Raw genomic sequence first — 24,534 nt, 5'->3', positions numbered from 1 at the left:
GTATATTTTTTTCGTATTATTCTTGTTATATTTGAATGTCATTTTGATAATCAAATCGAAATAATGATGACTGCATATACAATTTTGCTGTAACATTCTGTTTTATGTGTACTAAACAAGCTTTGCATTGGTACCGTGTTAGAAGGCAAGATGGCGAATCGCACGGTGAAAGACGCCCGTAGCATAAAGGGTACCAATCCGCAGTATTTGGTGGAGAAAATCACCCGCTCTCGGATCTATGAATCGAGATATTGGAAAGAAGAATGCTTTGCTCTCAGTGGTATGAATATTTTGATAAGAGTTATCGTAACAGTTTCTAAAATGTGTCATGTAAATATGGTTCGTTACCAGGCAGAGCGTCACCGTGCATTGGTGCACCGCCAGCAACGAACGGCAGCGTCGCGTTGTACTATCAGGGAGGTGGTCTCCCTGGTTGAGGCGGGCGGGCTGCGCTGAGCGCGGGTAGCGTCGGCTGTTGGCTTGCGAGGTGTGTTGCGGTCGTTGATGAGATCCAGGCGTAAAGTTAGTTTATTGTTAATGTTGTTGGAGTGTGCATATGATGTGTTGACTGCGGAGTACATCCGGGCCGGGAGGACTAACTATTTTGCTGTTGGTAGCAAATGGTAGAATTCTAGGTCGTGTTGCTTGAAATGACATAAATTTACATGGACAGCAACGTCAACTGGGAAAGGCACAGTGGTATTTAAAAATTTTAATGGTATGCGGCCAGCGGCCGCACTCACAACCCTCAAATTTACACTTACTTTGTGTAACTGCGAACGCAAAGCGTTCGGCCTGTGTCGGGAAGGATATTGAGTCACGGTATCCGGTAGAGGGTAGATTCGTAAGTAAATTCCAACTTACTTGGTGTATGTACCGTACTCAAAATTTCTTCAATTTGAATAGAGTAAAATATCCCGTTTGCGGCAGTTTAAGCATTGTTAAGGGTTTTTCCAACTTGTAAACAAATCAGGCAAATTATTTTCGACCATTTCATGTATCATAGACAAGATTATTCATTAACGCAATTGTTTTCATGAAAGAAATTTACCATTGACCAACGCAGTTTTCATGATTTACCAGGGCAAAACCCGGCACAATTTTCGCCGATAAGGGCGATATGCGACATAGTATTTCTGCTTGCGGCACGATGTACAATCCCTATGCAATACGCGCGTGCTCTGCGATCTTTAGCTGAACGCCTTCACATGTCTCGCGAACATTGCGTAAGCGCCAATTCCCATTGCGAAAGCACGTGAAAATAATGTGCGCACATGCATTGGCCACAAACAAGATCACAATTCTGGCGGTGTTGTTGATGTCTTTCTCGTGTTTTTCTCATTTTTTTTCGATGGTAACATCCATTTTCCGAAAAAAATGGCGGCCCACATCGGCTCGTGAAAGTTCTATTTTACGTGAGGATATGTTTTCAAAATCCATGAACATCGAGAAAACGACAAAAAATCCAGTTTCTTGGACCATTGTTTCTTAACTGTTATGTTAAGAAGTACCGAAAATTTCATTTTGGATGCGATATGTTGTCATTTAGGTGAGAAAATTTCACTTTCGTCAGAGATCGTGCCCATTTTATCGGTTGGTTTTTGTTGATTGCTAGTGTGTTAGTATATGTGTAGTGTGCATGTGACAGTGCAATGCTGTGTTTAGCTGTATATTACCGTGTATGTTGTACCTGCCGCGAACGGCTGCACGGCCGCTTACTGACGCAGTTAAAACTCTACTTACAGATTTGGTGCAATTGTTGATAACACTTGCCTGGGTATGTTTTGCTCCTCTATAGATCTAGAGTCGTAGTAGTCCCTTTCTGTAAATATTGGAGACTTATCCAGTCAAGAGGAATCTGTGAGAATGACAACTACTCCGTATGACGGATTTGAAACCTGTGCGCATGCGCTAACCGGAGTGCAATGCCTTTTCACAAGGCCTTCTCGCTGTATTGCGTTGCTTTGTGGGCAAATGAAGAAGCGATATCCCAGCCGAGCGCGACGGCGTGAAAGCGAAAGGGCCTTGTTCAAAGGCGAAAAACATTGCGATTTTCATGCATACATGTATATTCATATCACCAATGTGCTATGTGCCTTTGTTTTGAAAAACGAAGGGAGGAACAGGGAGAATGGAGATGGACTCGTATAGAAAAACGTCTTTTCAAGAAAAGAATGAATTAGATAAGATTAAGAGATGTACGTAGAGTGTAAAAGTAAGCTTTTTGCTGGTGAAATACATAACTTATGGAGCCGTAAAAATTTGGGGTTGTCTTCCAACGTTCAGTGACAGCACTCTTTCAACTCGGGGTGCTCCCACAGTACAACTGTGTACAAGGAGCACCCAGGGGTTAATTTACAATATGCGTGGGCGCGACATTTAACATTAGGAATATCCGGATGGCTGCCACTGTCACATTGTGGTGTTTGAATGTGAAAACACAAAATGGATTAGGGCCTACACGTACTGTCTTTCACTCCCTGCCAGAGACTCCAACCCCAAGCGCCTTCTGATCTGGAGATTCTCCCGCCCGAAACCCCTAGCAAACGGGAGACTCCAAATTGATGTGTGTGAAGCGCGAAGTTCCTAGGGTTCTAGATGTTCTCTGGTGCTATGTAAGGCTTATTTTTTCAACATACGATAGTAATAAGTAAGAAATCCTTTCCACCAGGAGACACAGAGCCAGGGCGGGAGAAAACAAATCTCAAACGGGAGAACGGGAGATTTTGCAAAAATGGGCTTTCGGCGGGAGATCTCCCGTCGAAAACGGGAGAGTTGGATGCACTGGTGTGTGTCCCCATAATACATTGAAATTGTTGTCCTTTTTGATTCGCTTTGAATTTGTTCGATTCGACATGCGGAAAAATAAAGTTTGCATATTCAGAGCACGGAGGTAATTCGTGGGTAAAGAAATCTTCAGCACTGCTATCAGTGCAGTTATTATAATTGATATGAAGAGATACAAATCAAAATTTTTGGACATTTGCAACAATACTTCAGTTTACAGGAACTACAAGTGTATATGGTATCTTGTATCACTATTCAGCCATTACAATATCAGACATGTCATTAGATATTCACTGAAGTTGTTGGGGTTTTTTTTTCTCATTTGGCATGTTTTGTAAATTATCATGACAGTTTGAATTTGAATCATCATTAATTGAATTATCTTTATCGGTAGAATTATATCGTGTAAGCTTGTCCCTGGACTAGGTGAAAAACTGTTGTAAACTTCAGTATTTGTTTCAGCGTGTTAAAAATAGGACTTGCGTTGTAACTGCTCAGTATCAATCTATATGTGATCGTCCTGAAAGCAAACTGCGTTGGATATTTAAAATCGTTTGTGTTACCTACTTTTTCTGGAACACCACCCCCCCCCCCCCCTTTTGAGATTAAAGGCATAATTTACTTCTCCGAACCTCCTGAATAATATGGAGGAGGGCCGAAAAGATGAAAGGAAAAAAAAGAAGAAAAAAATGGTTAAAAAACTCCTCTGGACAGAAAGATTTTTCTGTCTAGACATGACAGGCTCTGTCACTTTTTTAGGCCAAGTGAAAAAAGAAAGTAAATTTACATCTAGGTTCTTGTCTGGATTTTTGGAGAGAGGTGATGCGGGAGCTCCTTAACTATTTGATATAATTTTTCCTTTTAAAAAGTGGCATGCTGATTGCAGCTTTCTGTATTTTGCATTTCACAGCCGAGTTACTGGTAGACAAAGCCATGGAGCTACGTTACGTCGGTGGAACTTACGGCGGGAACATCAAACCCTCCCCATTCCTCTGCCTCCTCCTGAAGATGCTGCAGATCCAACCTGAGAAAGACATCATTATAGAGTTCATCAAGAATGAGGACTTCAAGTAAGTTAACTATATGAGATACCGGTACCTCTCTACTTGGTATTAAAGGAGTCTTTGTAGTCATTTTTTGTTGTGTGAAAATATATTTTTTAATCTGAAACTGAAGATCTTGCAAAACTTTACTCTCTGCAACTTTAATGATCTGTAAACTTCCTTCTGTATAATAAATTTTAAGATGATTTCTTTTAACTTCTTCTTACATTACTGTACACTGCAGTCCTCTTTGTAGAGTATTGTCGTACATACTGTACACATTGGTGAGGTCATAACCCACAAGAGCATGTGACATTGAGTCCAGTACAACACTAACTAAACAAGGTTCAAGTAGAAAGGATATCAAATGTGTAAAACTTGAATAAAGATTGTTGACACACTTTTTTGAAGGTGCATTTTGCAAGTTTAAAGAGAAATTTTATTCCATATCCAGTTAGACTTCAGAAGTAGATTATGGCAAGGAATCAAGTAAATTGCTGGAAACTGAAAATTAGCTTTAGAAACGGATAATGAATTGATCAGTGAGCTGGTGTTTGAATAAAGAAATACTGTGAATGAATGGAAATGAATACATATAATACCACTGGAGTCTCCCTGTTTGTGGGAAAAAACAAAACAAAACAAAATTAAAAAAAACTGAAAGAGTGTCAAGAATATCAGAAGTTTATTAAGATGTTTTATGAAACCTGTTGGCTTTTTTTTTTTTCAATCCCTCCCATTTCATCTTTGTCTGGTTTGTCAGATATGTCCGCTGCCTTGGAGCCACGTACATGAGGCTGATAGGGGAGAGCCTGGATGTATACAAGTACCTGGAGCCACTCTACAATGACTATAGGAAAGTCAGAAGACAGGATAAGGAAGGAGGTAAGCACGCTGAAGATGAAATAAAAAATATATTAAGATGAATTGGAATTACAGTAGAGCACAAATCATGTATGATGTTATTAAGCAATGAAGACTGTGTTATCTGGTGTGGTGTTCATCATGTTGTGTGTGTGTTTGTTTGTTTGCTTACAGTATTTTCTGTTTTAAATAATGATGCACTCATAACATCGAGCTGCCAAAGTATCCCTGAATCTGTCGGAGGTTCTTTGAAAAATTTGGCTCTTTCCACATCCTGATAAAGAAAAATCAAATCCTTCCTGATTTGGTAATTGGATTTACAATGTATTGAGAATTTATGTCACACCAGGGCCCTGTTTTATGAAGAGTTATAATGATTATATAGTTGATTTCTATCATAAGTCTATGGCAGCCTGTGTGGTAAGGAAATCTATAATCGATTATATCTTTTGATAAAACGGGGCCAAGATATAACACCAAAGTGCAGACATTACAAAATATGTTTTGGGGGAACACAATAGCGTGTCTAGCCCAAGAGCTTCTTGAAAAGTGTCTTGTTATGGTGGCATTGTCGGTCAATCAGTAGATGCTTCCAAAACAAAACAAAATTTAAGTTCTTCATCATTTTTATGGCTTCATTTACACATATTTCCACCCCTTTATCTTGCTCTTTCTGTGTGTGTCTGATTCCTGCTTGGCCTAGCATTTTACCTGTCCCATGTCGACGAATTCATCGATGAGCTGCTCCATGAAGAACGGGTCTGTGACATCATCTTGCCTCGTGTGCAGAAGAGACACGTCCTGGAGGAGACAGAACAGCTGGAACCTCGGGTGAGAGGATGCATTTTACTGTAATTCTTTGATGGGAAGAAAGGCTGTTAACAGCCCCTGACCAAGCTTTGTCATCGACCCGCTTGTACGGTGTTTTCATCGTGATTCACAAAAGCTGTAATAATGTATGATAATGACATGATTCATGTTTACCAACTGTAGTTTTCATACAGGTACGTTTTACATGAATGAATATGATTTGATTTTCCTCCATAATCAGATTGAAAGTGCAGAAAGTTTGAAAATAGGTAGCACTTACTTTATGATACTGTTACATATTTGAGGGGGGGGGAATGGTGTGTGTGTGTACCATTCATGGTTGAATGCAGTGTACAAATGGTGTGGCACAGAGGTAAAACCAACACACTATGAAGGCATTTCTTAAAAGAATTTTGAAGATTCATGCCTACCTTCTTTTTTTTTGTCTGGTTATGAATGTCTATGTGATCAGCCTCTACATTGTATTTCTTGTGATTACAGGTATACAATTGATGCCAATGTCAGTATCACAGTGGTATACTGAGAATGATTTAAACACACACACACACACACACACACGCACACACACACACTGTACTGTATTCATATAAAGTCTAGCGATTTATGATATTAATTGAGGTGTTTTATCACATTGTAACAGTAGTAAAGCTAGGATTGCAAATTTTTGTGTAATGTTAACCTGTCTTTTGAGTTGCCAATTTGATGAATGACACATGTTTATTAGTTGATTCCTGTTTGTTTCTACCTTGCCCTGTCCTGTATCTTTCATTTTTATTGTCCATTTGGAGTCTTTGTATCCCTTTGAGAGACACAAGAAAAAAAAAAGCTTCTCAAGACAAATTTGTAGGGAATTCAGTAATAAAATTTCACACATTTTTTTTTTCATACCTGACAAATACTTTTTCCTTTCCTCCTGTGTCAAGGTGAGTCCCCTGGAAGAAGATTTGGATGACATGGAGGAGGAGTCGAGTGAGGGCGAGATGGAGATGCCGGTAAGTAGTCATGGTAACATCTGTATCTCTTTTTTTCTCCCATCAGAGAAGAAGACCCTCCAGATAAAAAATATGAAGGGGGAAGAATTGAAAATTGTAGGGGCTTCCACAGAATTGGTTTGATATATTAGGCCATGGGGTGAAGCTGAAAAAGAGGCTTAGAAAATGGGTTTCGTTCCAGCAACACTGGCACTACTTTCTGAATGCGGAAATGTGATGTTTTGTACATCCTAAATATACTGTAAAAAGTTCTCCTCGAAATATCCTGCAGTTTTTGCGAAAATCCATATTTTATAAACTGCGACCAGCAGCCCAATACACATATCGTAATGGGGCTGCGGATTGTAGCATTTAGGATCATGACAGGAAGTATCGCGGACAAATGTCAACCTTGAATCGAACAAAAATTCTTCAATTTGAAGACTTACAAGTAAGGTTGAAGTATTGACAACAGGGTTCGTGCAAGGTTTGGTTCTACATATAGTCATTTTCTGTTCGATTTGATGACTTAATATGACTAGGTCGAGAGGAATCTGGGAGAGCTACGCTGAATTGACGGTCAGCGCAGGCGCACACATCACTGCGCACAAATTTGTATCCATTGACTGGATATTAGATGTCTGTGTGTGCATGCGCTGGCCGTCAATTCAGTGTAGCTCTCCCAGTTTCCTCTCGACCGAGTTACATTTAGTCATCAATTTGAACAGAAAGGAACTATTTGCAGAAGCAAACCTTGCACGAACTCTGTTATCAATACTTCAAATTTATTAATAAGTCTTCAAATTGAAGGTTTTTTCCCGATTTTAAGTTGATATTTGTCCGCGATAAAATATCCGTCATGATCCTGTATGCTACAGTTCACAGCCCCATGACGCTATGCGTATGGGGCTGCTAGCCGCAGTTATGCGTATGGGGCTGCTAGCCGCAGTATAGTTCCCATAGTGTTTCTAAGCTGAAATGCATATACACATTTGTAAAGCACTGCTTTTAGCTATATACCTAGAAAAAAAAGTGAAGTTTTGGTTTAATAGTTGCATTATATCTCATGTTTCAGCTTTTCCTGATGCTGGCTATGCAAAGGAGGACAAGAGCAAAGTGGTTCAAGACCATATGAGAGAGAGCACTGACTGACTGTCAGCTGGTCAAGGCAAATGCCTTATATTCTGTTCAAAGACATGTTATTAATCAAATGACAAATCATTCAAGGCCAAAAAAAAGAAAAAAAATCAGTGTGTTTGTTTTTGTGTGTGTCCGCGTGCATGTGGGAGAATCTTATTGTACACACACACACACACACACACACACCCTCACATGCACACACACATACGCACACACATAGTTATGAAGATTCAATATACCCAAGTGTATTAAAATATTATTCTACATGCCTTGGCCATTTATCACATCAGCATCATAAAAAAGATTATCATAAACATGAACACACACAGTGACATAATACATGTGCTGATCAGTGCATTACACATACACAGGTGCATAAAAACGCTGACATATTATATACACTCACACGCACACATACAAACTCATTTGCACACATGAGACATTACTATTAAACAGATCATATTGTTTATCAGTAAACATGTTTTTCTTTTCTTCTTCTTCTTCTTCTTCTTAAGAAGCTTTAATATACTTAGATCACATAGCAATCACGTTGTTCATGAAATATTATACATTACTTTAGCACTAGAAAATTTAATCTTCATAAAATTTCCTGAAGTTTTCATTGCTATCATTAGGTTACAACATGGTGGGACACTACCTCCTTTCATGTCAGATTGCTCAAAATGATAATCAGTCAAATTTTCTAGTTTTAATAAATTTCCTGGAACATTCCATGGTCCAAATATCCTTGAAAGGGTGTAAAAGTTTTGAAAAATGCCAATATATAAAATAAAGGCAAAATTATAGTTTACCCATTCATGAGTGAAAACTGTTGGATTCTGCATTGGAGGCAATGTGTACCTGAAAATCTTGGAGAGAATAAAACAGGTTTGGCATTAAAAATTATGATAACATTGCAATTAACATCCAATATCAGAGGATCTGTGCAAACCTGACTCAACTTATGCACAATTTTCATTTGGCTGGTGTGTATTAGTTTTAGCAAACTGATTTTGTACTCACACCTACATTGTACTGACCTTTCTACATGAACATTCTGTTTCAGTATTAATAATAGTTACATATTTTTTTCCTCAGAGTGGGAAAAACAAATTTTAATCGTACTCATTCAGTTTTATGAAAAAAAAACACACTTAGGAAAACATCTTTGTTCTTAGAATAATTCAACCCTAATCAAATCATAATAGTGGGCAGAAATGTTTGCTAAAGGGCGAACAATCACATACTGAGGCAAGGAGTCAAAACATGTTGCATAAACATTGGCATTCAAAATACAGGAAGCAATCTGTATTACAAAGACATTTTATCATGCACAACTTTGGCAAGATTTCAATTCTTGAATATCAATCACATTGACCAAAGCATTGGTGCATATACAGTACATTCTGTTGTTTCTGAACTTTGCACTGAAGTTCTTTGTGTATGTGTGTGAATGTTTAGTGGTGCATAGGCCTATATATTGCTCCATTTTATCAAGGACAACTTATAGTATTAAACATGACAATGTTTTCATGCTTCAATATCAATCATATTAACCTATTTCCCTTGGCAAGTAATGAGCAGGTTGACTCTGTTGCAAATGATGCATTTCACAGTCAACACAGCAGAACCTGAAGAGCTTCCAGAAGAAAATCTTGATCTTGATGTGAGCGTCTTAGGGGAGGAAACAGATGCTCCTGCTGACGGACCAGGCTCCTCCTTCAGCTTTCGTTTCCTAGCGAGATTCAGGCGTTTGCTATCTATAATCCTCTTGTAGCACGTTTCATGGAATCCTATTTAATACAATGGAGAAATGAACAGCAATGATTAGCCATTGGATTTTGTTAGGGGGAAAAAAGGCTAAATGCTAGAGGGAGGGGTTGAACATTACACTCAATACATCATTAAATGTACGGTAGACTATTGACTGCCAATATTTGAATCTTGTAATTACCAATACACAGGCCCTAGTACTATGCCAGGTAATCATTAACACCTCATGATCATTGTCATCATCAACTACTTCAACTTGTACTTGCAGTGCAATTACTGATTTTAAATTACATCTACAGCTTTCAGCACCTGATCACATGCAATATCAATTATCATAATTATGAATACAACTGCCTTATCATCATTAATACTAGTAATCCTTGGCCTTTCACTATCACCACCACCCACTGCTTTATAGTTTGGCACAACATAATGGTAATCATATGTTTTAGGGAGTTTAATTGTTGCAATTATGTTATTGTCATTGTTGGTCTTTTAGATCTATTTATATCAAATATTAATAAGTTAATTTAATGAGATGCTAAATCTGTGTTTTGAGGGAGGATTCGCCAATTTCGGGGTGAGAGAAACAGGATGGATTTTTAATATTAATACTCCATGGCCATGATTATGAAAATATAAATTTACATGCAGTTTAGACCTTTTTCAATCCAGTCCTGTGTGTCAAGACTTTTACAAAACAATATCACCGATCAGCTACATCAACCTAACCTGGGCTGTAACTGTTACATAGAACAACATGTAAAATTACATGTAGGCGACATTATAACGGTGCTATGCCATGCCAAGGTGAAATTCAAGATAATTTATCTAAGTAACAGACACGCTAACGGCTAAGCTACTGCATTAGCGCCCATTATAAAATGAAGATTTACACAAGCAACGTTCATAACATAGCTATTAAACGTTGTACAATTGTACTTGTAGTCATCATGGTCATTAACATTATGAGTGAGACTGCACTGCAGTGTCGACTGCTACGACTCGACTGTACGCACGTAAACTAACCTGTAACTTATCCTACTACGTAGGTTGCAGTCAGTCCCCCTGAGCAGCTGAATCACTTCGTTCTGGTCTGCGATTTCACGGTCTCCCCCACTCAATTTGATCCACTCTTTGGCACACAAAATAGGTTTTGTCTATCTTCGGTTTGTCATAGCCGTGAAATTTTCAAACTTCATCGATGTTACATGCATAATAACGCATAATAAGTTTCGGCTGAGCAGACGACGTAGACGCGTCAACAGGCTCACAGGGGGCGGCCATTTTGACTCGTAAACAATAATTCTTGATTCGGATTGGATAACATACATCACATGATCGTTCGCGAATGAATATCGTACACGGCAAAGTGTACATATTCAGCTCCTCAGTGACAAAAAAAGTTCACTGTTTCCCCCTAAATTACCAAAATACTGCAGGAGGGTTTGTGTCGAACTTTTTCCTGTAGCCTTTTTGGTTATTTGTTTACACGTAGCTGTGGAGAAATTTTAGTGCCGCAGTTGTCGGAACGAAACAAGCGAAAAAACCAGCTCACCCCATGGCCTATATGACATAAAATGACAACCTGTTTGGTCAGCGTAGGTCAGCTGTGACCATAGTCATTAGTGTAGTATTTTTGAAAGGGCAGGTGGTCCATTTGTTACAAGCCAACTGGAAGGCACCTTCAACAAAGAAACAAAATACAAAGGATGCTAAAATGATGTATGGCATTTGTTATTGTTGTGTTGTTTACTTCAAGTTTAGTCAATGTTTAATATTCTGATACCAAATGCTGTATGAAAAAACGATCTGCAAGAGAAGGCAATGCTACCTTGTCATGTAAATGTGAGATAGAGATTAGATTAAGTACCCATGACCCATCTTTGCACATCAATGTGTAATTTCCTCTTTTAACTCCTTCATGCAACCTTCCAGTGTCTGATTTTGAATTTTTTATGGTGTGGAAGAGTCAACTTAATTGGAAATTATGTTCTTTGACTGTTTGTATAGACCAGTGTTTCTTCAGTCTCTTGTGTTTTTGCCATTTCCACTCATGTGGACATTAAAGTATACATGAGAACCTTAAAAAGAAGTCCAAGCGGTCAGCAGTATTAGTGCTTATTTGAAGTAATCATGATCATTACAATATGCTTTGTTAGTGTGCCAAATTTCAGGATAATCTCTTCGCAGTAGTTCCTGTGGATTGTGATATCCCTTTTCTTCACGTGGGCAATAAAAGGTGAACCAGTACATGTCCGAAGGCACATGAATTCAGAGCTATTTTTGTACAAAGTAGCATTCCTTGAGGTGGGGTACTTTTATCCCTTATTTTGCTCAATTTGGAACATCCAATACCAGTGAATTATAAATCTTTGTAAAGTTGAGAATCTTTTCTCAAATCCATCTTGAATTGCAAGTTCATATTCAGCTCCCTCTTAAACCTGTTGAGGACGAGTCCCGAGTATACTCGCGCAGGTGTCTATGGGAAATGCGTGTTGTAGCAAAACCAGTCCGTCCTCCACGGGTTAAATTCAAGACCTCACATGGGAAAATACAGGCTTATTACTCTCCTGTAGATCATAAAATCTGTTGGCTCCTCAGTTGCACCTCTCACTCTTACCACTTCATCATTTTCCACATTTTAGGATATTCAGAGATCCCCAGAGCGACACAGAGGCTCATATCACGACTATGAAAGACCACGCAGGAGTCCCTCTCCTCGCTATCGGAGGAGTAGAAGCAGATCACCCAGAAGGTATGGACTGCAGTCAATGGTTTCTGCGACCCAAAAAATCACCTGCATTAAATCTTCCTTTCTTTTCATGTTTTGTTTGGGGATCATATGAAGCATATTTGCATTTTGTGAATCCATTTGATCCAGGTTTTCATGCTAATTAATCCAATCTTGTCATGTTCATCCCATAAGATTTGTGTTCAATGTTGAAAGTTAGAGGAAAGTTGTATGACTCACACAAGCTAAGATGGAATCTGTGAACAGTCTTTAAACGTGTTGTTTACCATTGGGAGTAATGATTTAAAAAGATGTTCGAGTTATCACATTTAAGGCATAGTGTAGGTCATTTGTATCACAAAACATCGTACCATATAAAAATGTTGCAGTACAGCCTGAAATATAAGGAGGTATCACTATTTTTTTTTTCAATAAACCATAACTGTAGACGGTTTATTCTAGAAACAATTTTATTATAACTTAAGTTCACATTTTGTATTCACATTTTTACATTGGTTGTTTCTCTCCATAACTCACATTTTAGAACTAGAATTGAAGCGCTAAAGCTGAGTTTTTGTTCCATCTTCAAATGGAAAATATTAATGCCTTGAAGTTTCACGTCATAATCAGCCGTATGAGATGTGCATTAGTTAGCAATGTTATCTCTCAAGGGGAAGTGCGCCCTCTTGCTGTCTGTGGCAAATAGTCTCTATGAAAATAACTGTGTAATACAATGTACATGCCTGAAAGTCAACACAGTGTTAAAAAAAAAATGACATTTTTTTTTTTTGTGGTAGATTGAAACAAAAATATGGCTATTTCATCTTGTTTGGATTAGTTTGCCTTGGTCCATAACTTGACATGGCAAATCTTTGGTTCTATATTTCATAAGCAGACTCTCCGGAAACTCCCCATGACATAGTAGGCTAAATTTGTCATGGAGAAGTCTTGCTTTGGCAGGCTCTATGCGATCAAAAACCTACAAATGTGACTTTTCTTTCAAAAACAAAACAAAACAAAACAAAACTTGATTAATGGATTCTAATCCATAAGACTGGTAGTGACAGAGGATAAGCACAGAGAAACAATGTCATACAAAATGCAAAGACAATCAATAGTGGGAAGGTTTGTGTTAAAAGTGATGATTACCCTAGCCACAGTAATATCAGAATTTTTTTTTCTGTTTATGTAAACCCCCCCCCCCACCAAAAAAAAATAAAGTTCTATTTCATTAGTTTAATGCATGTCAAATGTAAAATGAACATCAATTAGAAACCTACCTGCTATTCCATGGCTAAGTTTTGATGGTTGTACCTCCGCTCCTCCCTGCAGGAGAAGAAGCCCGTCCCCAAGGAGGCGGAGTCCATCACCAAGGAGAGAGAGGAGGAGGAGCCGGAGCCCCAGGAGGGACAGAGCCAGGAGCAGGTCCAGGGAGAGGGATCGCAGACACCGCTCACCAGGTAGGCCTCCAAGATCTTTCATGTTACATTATACAAATAGTGAATGGTCACAAGTGTGATGGTAAAAGATTTCGCACGAGGTGAAAGATAGAGGTGCTCTATTCAACGAGGCGAATAGTGTGCCTCGTCTTTCACCGAGTGCGAAATCTTGTTCCATTGCACGGGTAAAGGCCATACACTATTTATTTTATGCAACACCTCGAACATCAACAGAGGTGGTCCACACAGATTCTTGAATCTAGCACAGAAATGGCAATCATTTTCCGTGAAAGACGAATGAGTAGCCGCACAGTCACAGTCACCGTGTAGGTACACTGTACGTACGTGAAGCCGATGTTTGTTTACAAAAATGAGTGACAAAAGTATGTGCTTGTAATTGTTGAGTGCGCGCGGCAAATGTTTGTTTATTGTGACATCAGAGCCATGCGTTGGAACAAAAACTTCGAGTCAATCATGAGTTTTACACGGGAGTCAATGAAAATGGGTGACGTCAGCCATGCGCTATCCACTTTTGCTCAAACAAAATTGCACGGCTGACAGCCACAGCATGCGATGGAACTTTAACTAAATGTCATGTGATGGGCAGTCAAATAGCTACATTCTAATTACTTGTTGTATAAAATCTAATACCCCTTTCAGAAATGCATCCCTCAATCATCGGCATAAGAATAATAATGTGGACGGTTCTATAAAAATCGCTTTCCCAAAGGCTGAATATAGTTCACACTAATTTTGTGAGCACTGGGGAAAAAAGGGGCCCAGAAAAGATGGATAATCATCATGGTACACGTGTAACTGCCCCTGCGATGATGTTATGCTTGTACATGCAGGAGAGAGACCTGTGACTTTTTGACCTCACTGTGTTGAGTGGTCGAAAGATCACAAATTCCAAGTTTGGTTGCAATGCAGATATCATGTGAATAATTGCAGCATCAGAAAAGTATTGATTCTTCTAGTTGCTTTGACTTTACAAACATGTAACGTGAATATTATTATCAGCATTTTCTGTACAATTGAGTTTATGAAATAGATTTATGGTATAAACGTCAGAGTTGCCTCTTGTGCAAAAGTCTTGGGCCCAGCTTGTATTATTAATAAGCATGGCGAGGTGCCCATTTTTACATTTTGGTTGACAGCGGCATCTGGGTAAGGAAAAGGAAATCATATTAGCCAGTCCACACCCAGAAATCACATGACTGTAGTGTAAGCCCTTTTTCTTACTCATCGATATACAAGTGTTTGTTTCAGTTAATACAAGTTTTTCAAATGCCCCTTAATTGCTGGATCTATGATGGATTCTTCAATGTAAAGCACATGTTTAAGAAGATTAAGTTCCTGTTTCTTTTTCAAATATTAGAAACTTATTCAAAAAGAGAGAAACTTTCTGATTTTGTGCTGATTCTAAGTCAACAATTTGACCAGTCCCAGCTTACCTTTAAAAAAAAAATATATATATAAGATATGCCTTGAATTTCAGAAGTGCTAATTTAGTGATTGCAAGATGATGATCTTTGCAGCAAAATTCCCCCAGGATTTAATGGCTGGATATTAAAGAACATACTCATTGGTCTGGAATTGAATGCAGGACCTCATACAGTATCCTCAAGTACAGATTCTTATTTACCAGGTACCAGTGGACCCAGTAATGACTAGTGGTAGATTCTGTATACTTAACTAACTCATGACCATTTTCAAGACAACTACCCTCCTCCCCCTCCATACATCTGCCCCCAGGGGCAATTACCCCTAGGGATAATTATCCCTAAGGACAATTGACAATTACCTACCCCTCGATAAATGGTCCATTGGAGTAGTTGCCATAGGAGTAATTGTTGTGGGGGTAGCTGGGGCCATTCAGTAGTTGTTTGGAGGGTAATTGTCTTAGCATCCTCAGAAACTCCACCCCAAATTGTCATTTACATTGTGTTCAAATAGGTGTGCTGATGGTAATGATGGAGACAAGACATTTGCTCCAATAACAATTGCCTCGGTCTTCTTTTCTCCAATGGGTATCCGTATGATAGGATTAGGGTTGTGATAGGGTTCTAGGTTTAGTTTGATGTGAGGATTGGGATTAGGATTAGGGTTATGTTTATTGCAAGTTTTATGTTTGGCTTTCAGCGTGCAGATATTTCATGGGAGCAAATGTCATGGAACCTGTAATGATTGTCCCGGCATAGACTCATAACCAGACCTGTGTTTTAATGGAACTAGACACAGTTGCAACTTCTTGGGGGAATTCTTGTGTGATGATGCCAGTGTAATAAATGCATAAACATCTGGCCCAGTAGAATTGAAATCTGTCGTGGTTGATATGTGCTGATACCAGTGTATGATTAAGTAGGTGGTTTCCTTCCTTCATCTGTAACCTGTGTACCACTAGTGAATGAGATATTTTTGCCAGTATTGGTCAGTATACACGACCTTTCTCCTCTCTCCTCCTCAGGACGCAACTATCACCATGACAGAGATGACCGTCACCATCACAGACACAGGTCTGTCTCGCCGGACGACAGGTGAGTCCCAGCTGCAACAACTATCACTCCAGGACCCTGTTTCATAAAGCTGTTCGTAAAGTTACGCACCACACAACAAACAGCTTAAATATGGCAAGCCAAGTGGGTTCCTTATCATTGTTAATTTCAAAAGCTAAAGTTTAAATTTGCAGATGATAATGAATAATCTTTCATTTTAAAACATGTTTTTAGTTAAAGTAATTTTTGCCCCAGTGTAGATGAAATATTGACGTACAGTCGTTCTTTGTTAAAACGCAAGGGAAGAAAAATGGCCACACATATTGGCACTTCATATTCCAGTCATTCATAAAGTCATGCGCAACTTTACAAACAGCTTTATGAAACAGGGCCTATTAGCATATAAAAATTATAGTTGCTGACCACTACCATGCCGCTGCCAGTGTTTGGTGGGTGTGGATATACATCACATCACTTTCTAACTGGGCAGACTGACAAAGTAGCATGTCAGTGGGATAAGATGCTTAGTTATAAAATGGGTTAAAGAATGTAGCCGATCAGAAGTGCTGAAATGAGTAGTGTGCTCTATTTGTTATTTTGCTGATGCACAGGAGTGCAAAAAGTGAACACCAAAAATGCATATTTGTGCTGCGTGTATCCTGTGGCAGGTTACCGATTGCTTTGTGCAGCTATATATGTGACCCTGCATCACAAAACCACAAAAAGTGGCCAGACGTGGATATTTAGGTAAGGTCAGATTCTGAAAGAGCAGACTTTGAGCTTTAACCCTATTCTAACTGGGGGGTCAAATTGACCCCCCCCCCCCCCTCGACGTTTCGCACCACGATTTCGCAACGCGCAAAGATTTTGCTGCGTCGTTCCACAATTTTTTTTCATTGACGTCTCCCGCATATTTTGAGACCAAATTTGCGACGTCCGGGTACACTATTTTGAAGTTACGTAATGTTTTGCATATGCATGTCAACCAAAAAACAGCTCAAATTCATGATATCGTGTGCAAATCCAATGTAAATTGTTTTTTTTGGTTAAATTGATATGAATTAGATTATTTCAACTTTTAACCATTGAAATGAATCTATTCTAGTGTAGATGAGCCTGAAAAAGTACCTGCAACAAATTTTGGCAAAAAAACAATAGAAAGCAAAAGGTCGAAAAAACAAGAAAATACATAAGAAATTAACAAAACAATAAAAAACAAAAGAAATTGATTTTGATTGTGCTATTTTTTTACACGAAAATTGTTTGATGTGTCTTGAGGAATTCTGACACAAAAATTTAGCAATCCTCCAGTCTTTTTAATGGAGTTATAGGTGAAAATATGATTTCATGCACAAATTTGCATAATCAATTTATTAAAAATAGAAAGGCAATATTTTTCTATTGTATGACCATGTAATCTTGTAGTTGACATCCAGCTCTTTCTTCAGGCAAAATTTCGCGGCGATCGCGCGATCGGCGTCCGAGATCTGAAGGGGGGATCAAATTGACCCCCCCCCCCCAGTAAAAACTTGGCCTCCAATAGCCCAGTTAGAATAGGGTTAAAGTGGTGTACGTATAACTCAATTTAAATGTAATCTCATAACCTATCTAAATAATGGAAAGAAAACACACATTTTGGAAAAGTGTGTATTGAGGAAAACGGCCCTAAAGTATCTACTTAGGTCTATGTAAGCACTTAATCAGACCGTAACCCTTGATTGTGTGCAATGAATGGGACAAAAAAAAAAGAGAATGTAAAACTTCACAACAACAACAATGGAGCTGAATTACTATTACAAAAAAGTGTTCTAGAAAAAAAAACTGCTTAGAACACAATGTCATCTGCATGACCTGTCACAGACCAGCCCCATTGTATCGCAATGCAAAGATTTCCTAGCTGCATGGGTCTGCATAGACCCATTTTATAAAACAAATAATGCACAGATTTAAGTCCATGATATTAGTAGAGATGTAACACATTCTATATTAGCTTTATATATCCCCACCTCAATCATACAGTTGTATGGCTAGCTGGAGTGTGAGAAGTGGTGGAGAACTTCAACATTTTGTACAATCATTTGTAGGAGGAACCACTATCCCTCTAACAACCTAGATAGCATATTGTATGATTATCCAGAGGAAGCCACTAATTCTTATATTACCCAGCCAAAAAGAAAAAAAATGAAAAAGGGTGCTCGTAATTAGTCCAGTGAGAGCCATTATTTCTGTAAGACATACCGAGTTTTGTGGAAAGCTGAGAGAGATGTCTGCATGATCCAAAGAGACAGATTCTGAGAGGATAATACTTGTTGAGGTCAAGTGTGCAAATCAGGTATGATTCTCATTGTAAACCAAATATTGCTGAGTCACTCTAAAGTAAGATCTCCATGTAATTCTATGTAGAGAGAGAGATTAAGAAAAATACCCACATAAACGAAGACAGGCAGGGCAGTCTCACCCTTTGAACTTGTTCCTCCCGCAATTCTGTGAGAGCCTTCAATGCCCTCAAACAGGATTCTTTTGGCCCGTCGACAGAGAATGTACAGGGTGGTAATCAGCCTGTGCAAGCAGTCGAGCGTTGCATGTGTCCTCTTTTCACGGTCAATTGCATGTGCCATCGAACAATGCAAAATATCGTTGGGACGTGACATACAGTATGAATAGAGTGTGCGCTGATGGGCTCACAAATTCTTTTGTTATACACTGTAAGGGCACCCAAATGGGGACAGCGAAAGTCAAAATCTATGAGCTCAGCCCTGATGGCTATGTACAGTGTATGTCTTCATACAAGTCTTATAGCAAAACAAGCATACTACTACATTTGAAAAGTGAATTACATGTAGACCAAGAACTCACACAGTTTTGATACACAAAAGAACAGATACTGATGGAAGTAATTTTTCTGGCCAGCATAACACATATACACTTAAATTTAGGCCATGAATGTTGACACTCTTGTCTACATTTTGGGAATCTGGTATACCAGGTTCCCATATATGGGTTGATGCCACGGGAGCCTGGTTACAAGGTTCCCGTAAGGAATGGGTTAACTCTTTGTGTGCAGAAGTTTAAGCCCCCTGTGTGCCACATTATTCTGAAACCGCAACGCACGAACACTTTCCTCAAGCATTGTTTTTCACAGCCATTATCTTTTGAAAATAACTTTTTAGTGTTTATATTGGAGTGTTTAAGTGTTTATGCTACATGTAGAAATGCAGTAGAGCAAATTTGTAGGAAAAAAAATTACAAGTTTTGCTATTGTGTAAATTTTATGACAAAGCTATGGCTATGATGCTTGTAATGCACTGTGGAATATTGCAATTTATCAGTCGGTTTGTGCGCAGTTGTGCTTTTTAGTGAAGTTGGCAAGCCTTCGACCGAGTCAGGCATATGATGGGGAGGGGGGCTATCACTGTTTAATACTCTAGACCTTGCTCATCATAAAGGGAGTGTTATGTTTGTGTGGATTAAAGTTCAGTGCACATGTGTTGGAAGGATCAGTGTCAAGGCAAAATGCTGTATTCAGAGGTTAAGGCAGTGCATAGTAGGTATGCTACATCACACCTATTGGCTGGCCCTGAAGATCTCCCTTGTAACTCACTGTAACCTCTGTGGTTAGAGTTTGTGGTTTATGACTCAACAGAGCTATAAGGGAGCATGTTACTTGTAATTTGCTCACAGTGATTAGCACTGCAGTGAATGATGGTCTAGAAGGAGAGGGGGAGAGGAGGGTGGCGTGCCATGCACAGAATATGTATGTGTGTGTGTGTGTGGGGGGGGGGGGGGGGGGGGTAGTATGCCATGTCAGACCACCCCCCCCCCCCCATCTACCATTCTTCTGGCTTTAATCCTAACCAGGCCCAGCTTTTTGGGGTGTTCTGTGGCCAGGGGAGGGTTGATTCAACCCCCCCCCCTTCCCCGAAATCTCGGCCGTCGATCGCGCAATCACCCTGACAATTGGCACTTACATTACCTGTTGCGTAATCTACCTTACTATAGAAGAAAAAAATTGAATTTTTCATTTTTTATATTTTATATTAATTAATATGCATGAAATCATAAATTTTGCTCTAATTCAGAAAATAAAGCTAATGGCATCCTAATTTTTGGTGACATTATTCCTTGTAGCATTCCTAACAATGTACTTGAAAAATAAAATCTGGTATCAAAACTAATTTCTAATGTATTTTATTGTTTTATGAATTTCTTACGTATTTCTTTGTTTTTTGACCTTTTGTTTTATCATTCTTTTTTCGCAAAATTTATGACAGAACTTATTTCAAGCATAATCACGCTGAAAATAATTGATTTCAGCCTGTGAGAGTGAAAATAATCATATCTTTATGAATAAGGTGAGAAAACTCAATTTGCATTTATAGACTTTATACACAAAATCACGTTTTTGAGCCATTTTCGATCTGACAGGCATGTATAAAAGGTTGTGCAGCGTCATAACGGTATGCGCGATTTTCGCGAAAATGGTGTCAAAAGATGTGCGAGACTTGAAAGTTAAAATTCAGCGAACGGCGCAGTCAAAAAAAATTCGCGCGGCGGAATAGTCGCGAAAAATGTCGAGGGGGGATTGATTCAACCCCCCCGGCCCTTTTAGGGTTAATTTTTATCTCACTTGAGTCAATGGATCAGGCATGCTTCTGCATTTACTCTTTGTCCATCTGACATTGTGCATTTTCTGTAGTCTTTTTTTTGTGTGTGTGTATTTTCATTTATGTCTGTATAAGATCCATTGTTCAATTTTACCATAACTTAGGGGGAATTACTGCTATTAGTAGGGCACACAAGGTTTGAGGAAGATGGTTCAGACCGTGTCCTCCATGAGGACCAAGGGCCCAAAGGGCCCATAATCTTTAGATTTCAAAGATCTTTCCAGTATGATCCACAAAGTGGTTCAACCGAGTCATATTGCATTTTTGTACCCTTAGTGATAAAGAGTTTTGATTGAAGTAGTAGCCCAGTCAGATGTTCTTCTTTTCGCATAATAGAGACCACAATCAACTACATTGAAGGGGGTAATAAGTCATAGCAAATTCCAATCCTCCTTTTGCTGAATCTAATGCCCTTTTATGAGTTTCTTCATAGTGTGTTCTGATCAGATTGGGCAAAAATCATCCTTAGGGGTAGGGAGTGTCATTATTGAAAAGATACTGTTCACCATTGTGGCCTGGGAGCAGGCTTCTGAGGGCCATTACACTCTAAATTTCAGTCATCATTCTACCTAGGAAAACTGGTGCATTGTATTCAGATCATGGAAAGAGCTCTGTATTCTACACAATTAGATATCTATTACAGCTATACATGTACTCTTTAAATCCTCTATAGATAACAATTATTTGTGGATACAGTGCACGCTCACAGCCAAATTTGATTTACACACAGCACATGTGTACCTACAATACACGATGGTGTGCGTGAGGTTGTGCCATATCATGTGTGCTCTATGAATGTGATAGGAACGGAAATAAAAGGTGTGTGTGTTTAGGCAGGTGTGTGGTTATTTTCTGCTGCTCCTGGTCCCGCTGTGTCTGTTGATTTAGTGACCAGATGTGATTGATGTTGAGGCCATTGTTTTGTGGTATGATTTCTGTTGGTTATCATTATATTAACCCGTATAGAACGAGTTCCAAGTATATTCTCAGGCAAGCATCTGTGGGAAATGCGTGTTGTACCAAAATCAGCCCATCCTCAATGGGTTTTAAAAAAAAAAATAAAAAAAAATAAAAAAAGAGAACATCAAATTGTAGATGGGATGTGGGATATGTTCTGTTTTTGTGGGTTTGTTTGTTTGTTTGTTTGTTTGTTTGTTTGTTTTTGTTTTATTGGGGAGGGGCTTATTCTGTACTGTATTGATGCATTCTTTTATTATTTGTTGTTTGCATTGATTATTGATGTTTTTATGCAGTATACCATATGACATTGGTATCTATCCTGACCAATGACCATCTTAATGGCTTGAATAGATCCATTGTCGTCCTTTTTTTAATCTGAATATTTTCATCTTAGTGCTTGCATTAATAGGGGTGTTTCCATCCATGCTGAACACACAAACTCTGTACGTCGCCATTTTCTTGTTGCCTGGATGCACAAACTCTGTTGCTATTTTCTTAAGCAACAGTTAACATTGTTTGCACAGGTTCGGGATAGGCTTGTCTCATGATGGGTTTGCTGCATCCTGTTGTATTTGATTCTTTTTTTGTTCAGTTTCAAAGTTTTTCCTGTTCTTCTTCCTCCTTCCACGCAGACACCGGAGATCTCACAGGAAGTGATCGGAAGGGACCGGTAGAAGCTCTCCAAGAGTGGGTCAGGGGTCGATCGTTTCGTCAGACCTCGGACTTTTGCTGCAAGGAGGGAGAGAGGGCCAGGCAGGAAGGAAGGAAGACAGTCGATTGGGGCAGGCGTATCATGACTATCATGGTAGCCTTCGCAGGAATGCTCCTACAATTTCCTCTTTTTTCTTTTTCTTTTTTTGTGTGTCTGTGTTTAACAACGTATCTTGAACAAGGCTGGACAATCCTTACAAGCAACCTTGGCTCTGTATCTCTTTGCGGAGCAAACCGTAACATCTTATCCAAGGCCACGTATTGCAGAAGCGCAGAAGAAGGTCGCTGGCGGGCTCTCAAGTTTTCAGGCAAATATTTGAATTCGGGCTCTTGCAAATTACTTTCCAAGCCCCTCTGTGTGTACAAAAACTTAGGCACCTCTCAATTTCGTAGCATATTCTTGTATTGGAGAATGATAAGAGTATGGAATTACTTGAACTTTCTCTATCTGAAATCAGAAAGAAATTTTGCAATAATTTGCCGATTTGAAGACAGAATGAGGAACTTCAAGCTTTAAAAATGTGTTGGCAACTTGAGAAAACCACTTCTAAATGTTAAAAGCAATTCAGAAGCTGTGTACATGTGCAACCGAAACAACCAGTTGTAAGTGATCAGAGAGTGGGCTGAAATGAAAGTGAACGTTTTTATTCCGCCTTAAATGTGATAGTGCTGAAAAAAAAAGGATTAAATGTTGTAAGGATATGAAAGAGCACCACACTATAGAAATGTTCTGAAACGTGATATCTTGATAGAGAGCTTCTTCATGTGTCTAATGAAATATTGTTAAAGTGAAAAAAAAGTTTTGATGAAATGAGCAAAAGTTTAAGACTAAGGATGACATATGACATCGACTAAGTTGCAGTAAATATCGCCAGTACGTAAAATATGTCACCAAGTTTCTTGCTGTTATAAATCTTATTTGGTTGGTTCATTGGCCTTCTTTTTTTTTTCTTTTTTTTTTTGTGAAAATTTACATGAATAAGAACTTAAACAGCAGCTCTGGATTACATTTCAAGCCACATCCTGGTTTCCGACACAGACTAATGCAAGGTAATCCATGGATTTCCTCCTATTTTTCTTTTGAGTGCCTTCGACACCGAAAAGAAAGAAAGACCCCCAAAAAAGATGGCCTGTTGGGAGGGAGTGTGTGTGCCATAGCCATCACGCAATGAATTGTTAAAGCAGCTTTCACACTTTACAGGGGAAATGAGCAACTTGTGGTTAGTTTCTTCTGAGACTATCCAGATGTTTTGTGAATGCAAGCTCCTGTTACTCTCTCCCAAAAATCACCCGTGCTCATGTAATATTACATAATGACCATGCCGAGGCTACGTGATAAGTTTACTACATATATATAGAGACATCTTCATTGTCAGTCCACAGTTATTCTAATTCACACTTAAAGACCTGAAAGTGCTATGTGAAAATAGAGAAGGCCCCTGCAATACCTTGAAATGTGTTTGAAATTATGTGGAAAGTTTGGGGAGGGTGTAGTATCAGGAATGTAAATGGTAAGTTGGTTGGCCACTTTGCTTAACCCTTTTTCCCCTGAAGTCATAAATTGTCCCAGGCCAAACCTAAAGACTTCTCAGTACTTTACATCAGAGGGTTAAGAAAGTGATCTGCAGATTGCAGAGCAACAAGATGAATGAGTTAACACATGAATAGTCAACATTTTGAAATGACTGTCATTTGCTCTAGTTATCTGGTTGAACAAGATGACTCCCATTATGTAGACGTCATCAGGATTGGCAATTCTCTTTTGTCGTTTCGAAATTTTGTTATAATCATTTGTTGAAATGAGTTTCATTATAACTGTGTTCGTTATAATAGGTGTGCACTGTACCACATTGGGCAAATAGTGTGATTGCATTTAGAAAGCATGATAAGAAAAGTCCTATTAACATGATCGAATGACAGTGTTACGCGATAAACGCTTGGTAATGAGTAGGTGGAACTGAAACTGTGAAGAGGTGACAATCAATCACATTGAGTGAAGCCAAACATTTTTATAGTTACGTGGTAGTCGATCAATGCTTTGAAGAGTATGACAGAGCAGATTTGGGAATGAGAGTTTAATGATTCCATCTAAAGGTTAAATGTATTGGATTGATGGCTTCAA

General features: G+C 38.8%; 1 protein-coding gene across 1 annotated transcript; it reads left to right on the top strand.

Annotated features, from left to right (window-relative positions):
* The first annotated feature begins 150 nt into the window (after nt 1-150).
* LOC139717392 (pre-mRNA-splicing factor 38A-like) lies at nt 151-23,045 on the top strand. The gene is made up of 9 exons (XM_071628890.1): nt 151-280; nt 3,698-3,857; nt 4,594-4,715; nt 5,398-5,525; nt 6,449-6,517; nt 12,058-12,167; nt 13,476-13,603; nt 16,050-16,119; nt 22,334-23,045. Exons 1-9 carry the CDS (start codon nt 151-153, stop codon nt 22,356-22,358), a joined length of 942 nt encoding a protein of 313 aa, XP_071484991.1. The 3' UTR covers nt 22,359-23,045.
* Nucleotides 23,046-24,534: the final 1,489 nt, after the last annotated feature.

This window comes from Diadema antillarum, unplaced genomic scaffold, assembly GCF_040938485.1.
Source record: "Diadema antillarum isolate AM-2024a unplaced genomic scaffold, OU_Dant_1.0 scf00000075, whole genome shotgun sequence".
Classification (NCBI taxonomy): Eukaryota; Metazoa; Echinodermata; class Echinoidea; order Diadematoida; family Diadematidae; genus Diadema; species Diadema antillarum.
The sequence above is the reverse complement of the archived record's forward strand: the minus strand, read 5'-3'. Positions and strand labels throughout refer to the sequence as shown.

What these genes read in the sequence shown, in the direction of transcription:
- LOC139717392 (XM_071628890.1), top strand. Translation starts at nt 151, where the DNA reads ATGGCGAATCGCACGGTGAAAGACGCCCGTAGCATAAAGGGTACCAAT. An exon ending in AAGACAGGATAAGGAAGGAG is followed by an intron (nt 4,716 to 5,397) that starts GTAAGCACGCTG and finishes TGCTTGGCCTAG; the next exon opens with CATTTTACCTGTCCCATGTC. An exon ending in TCGCAGACACCGCTCACCAG is followed by an intron (nt 13,604 to 16,049) that starts GTAGGCCTCCAA and finishes TCTCCTCCTCAG; the next exon opens with GACGCAACTATCACCATGAC.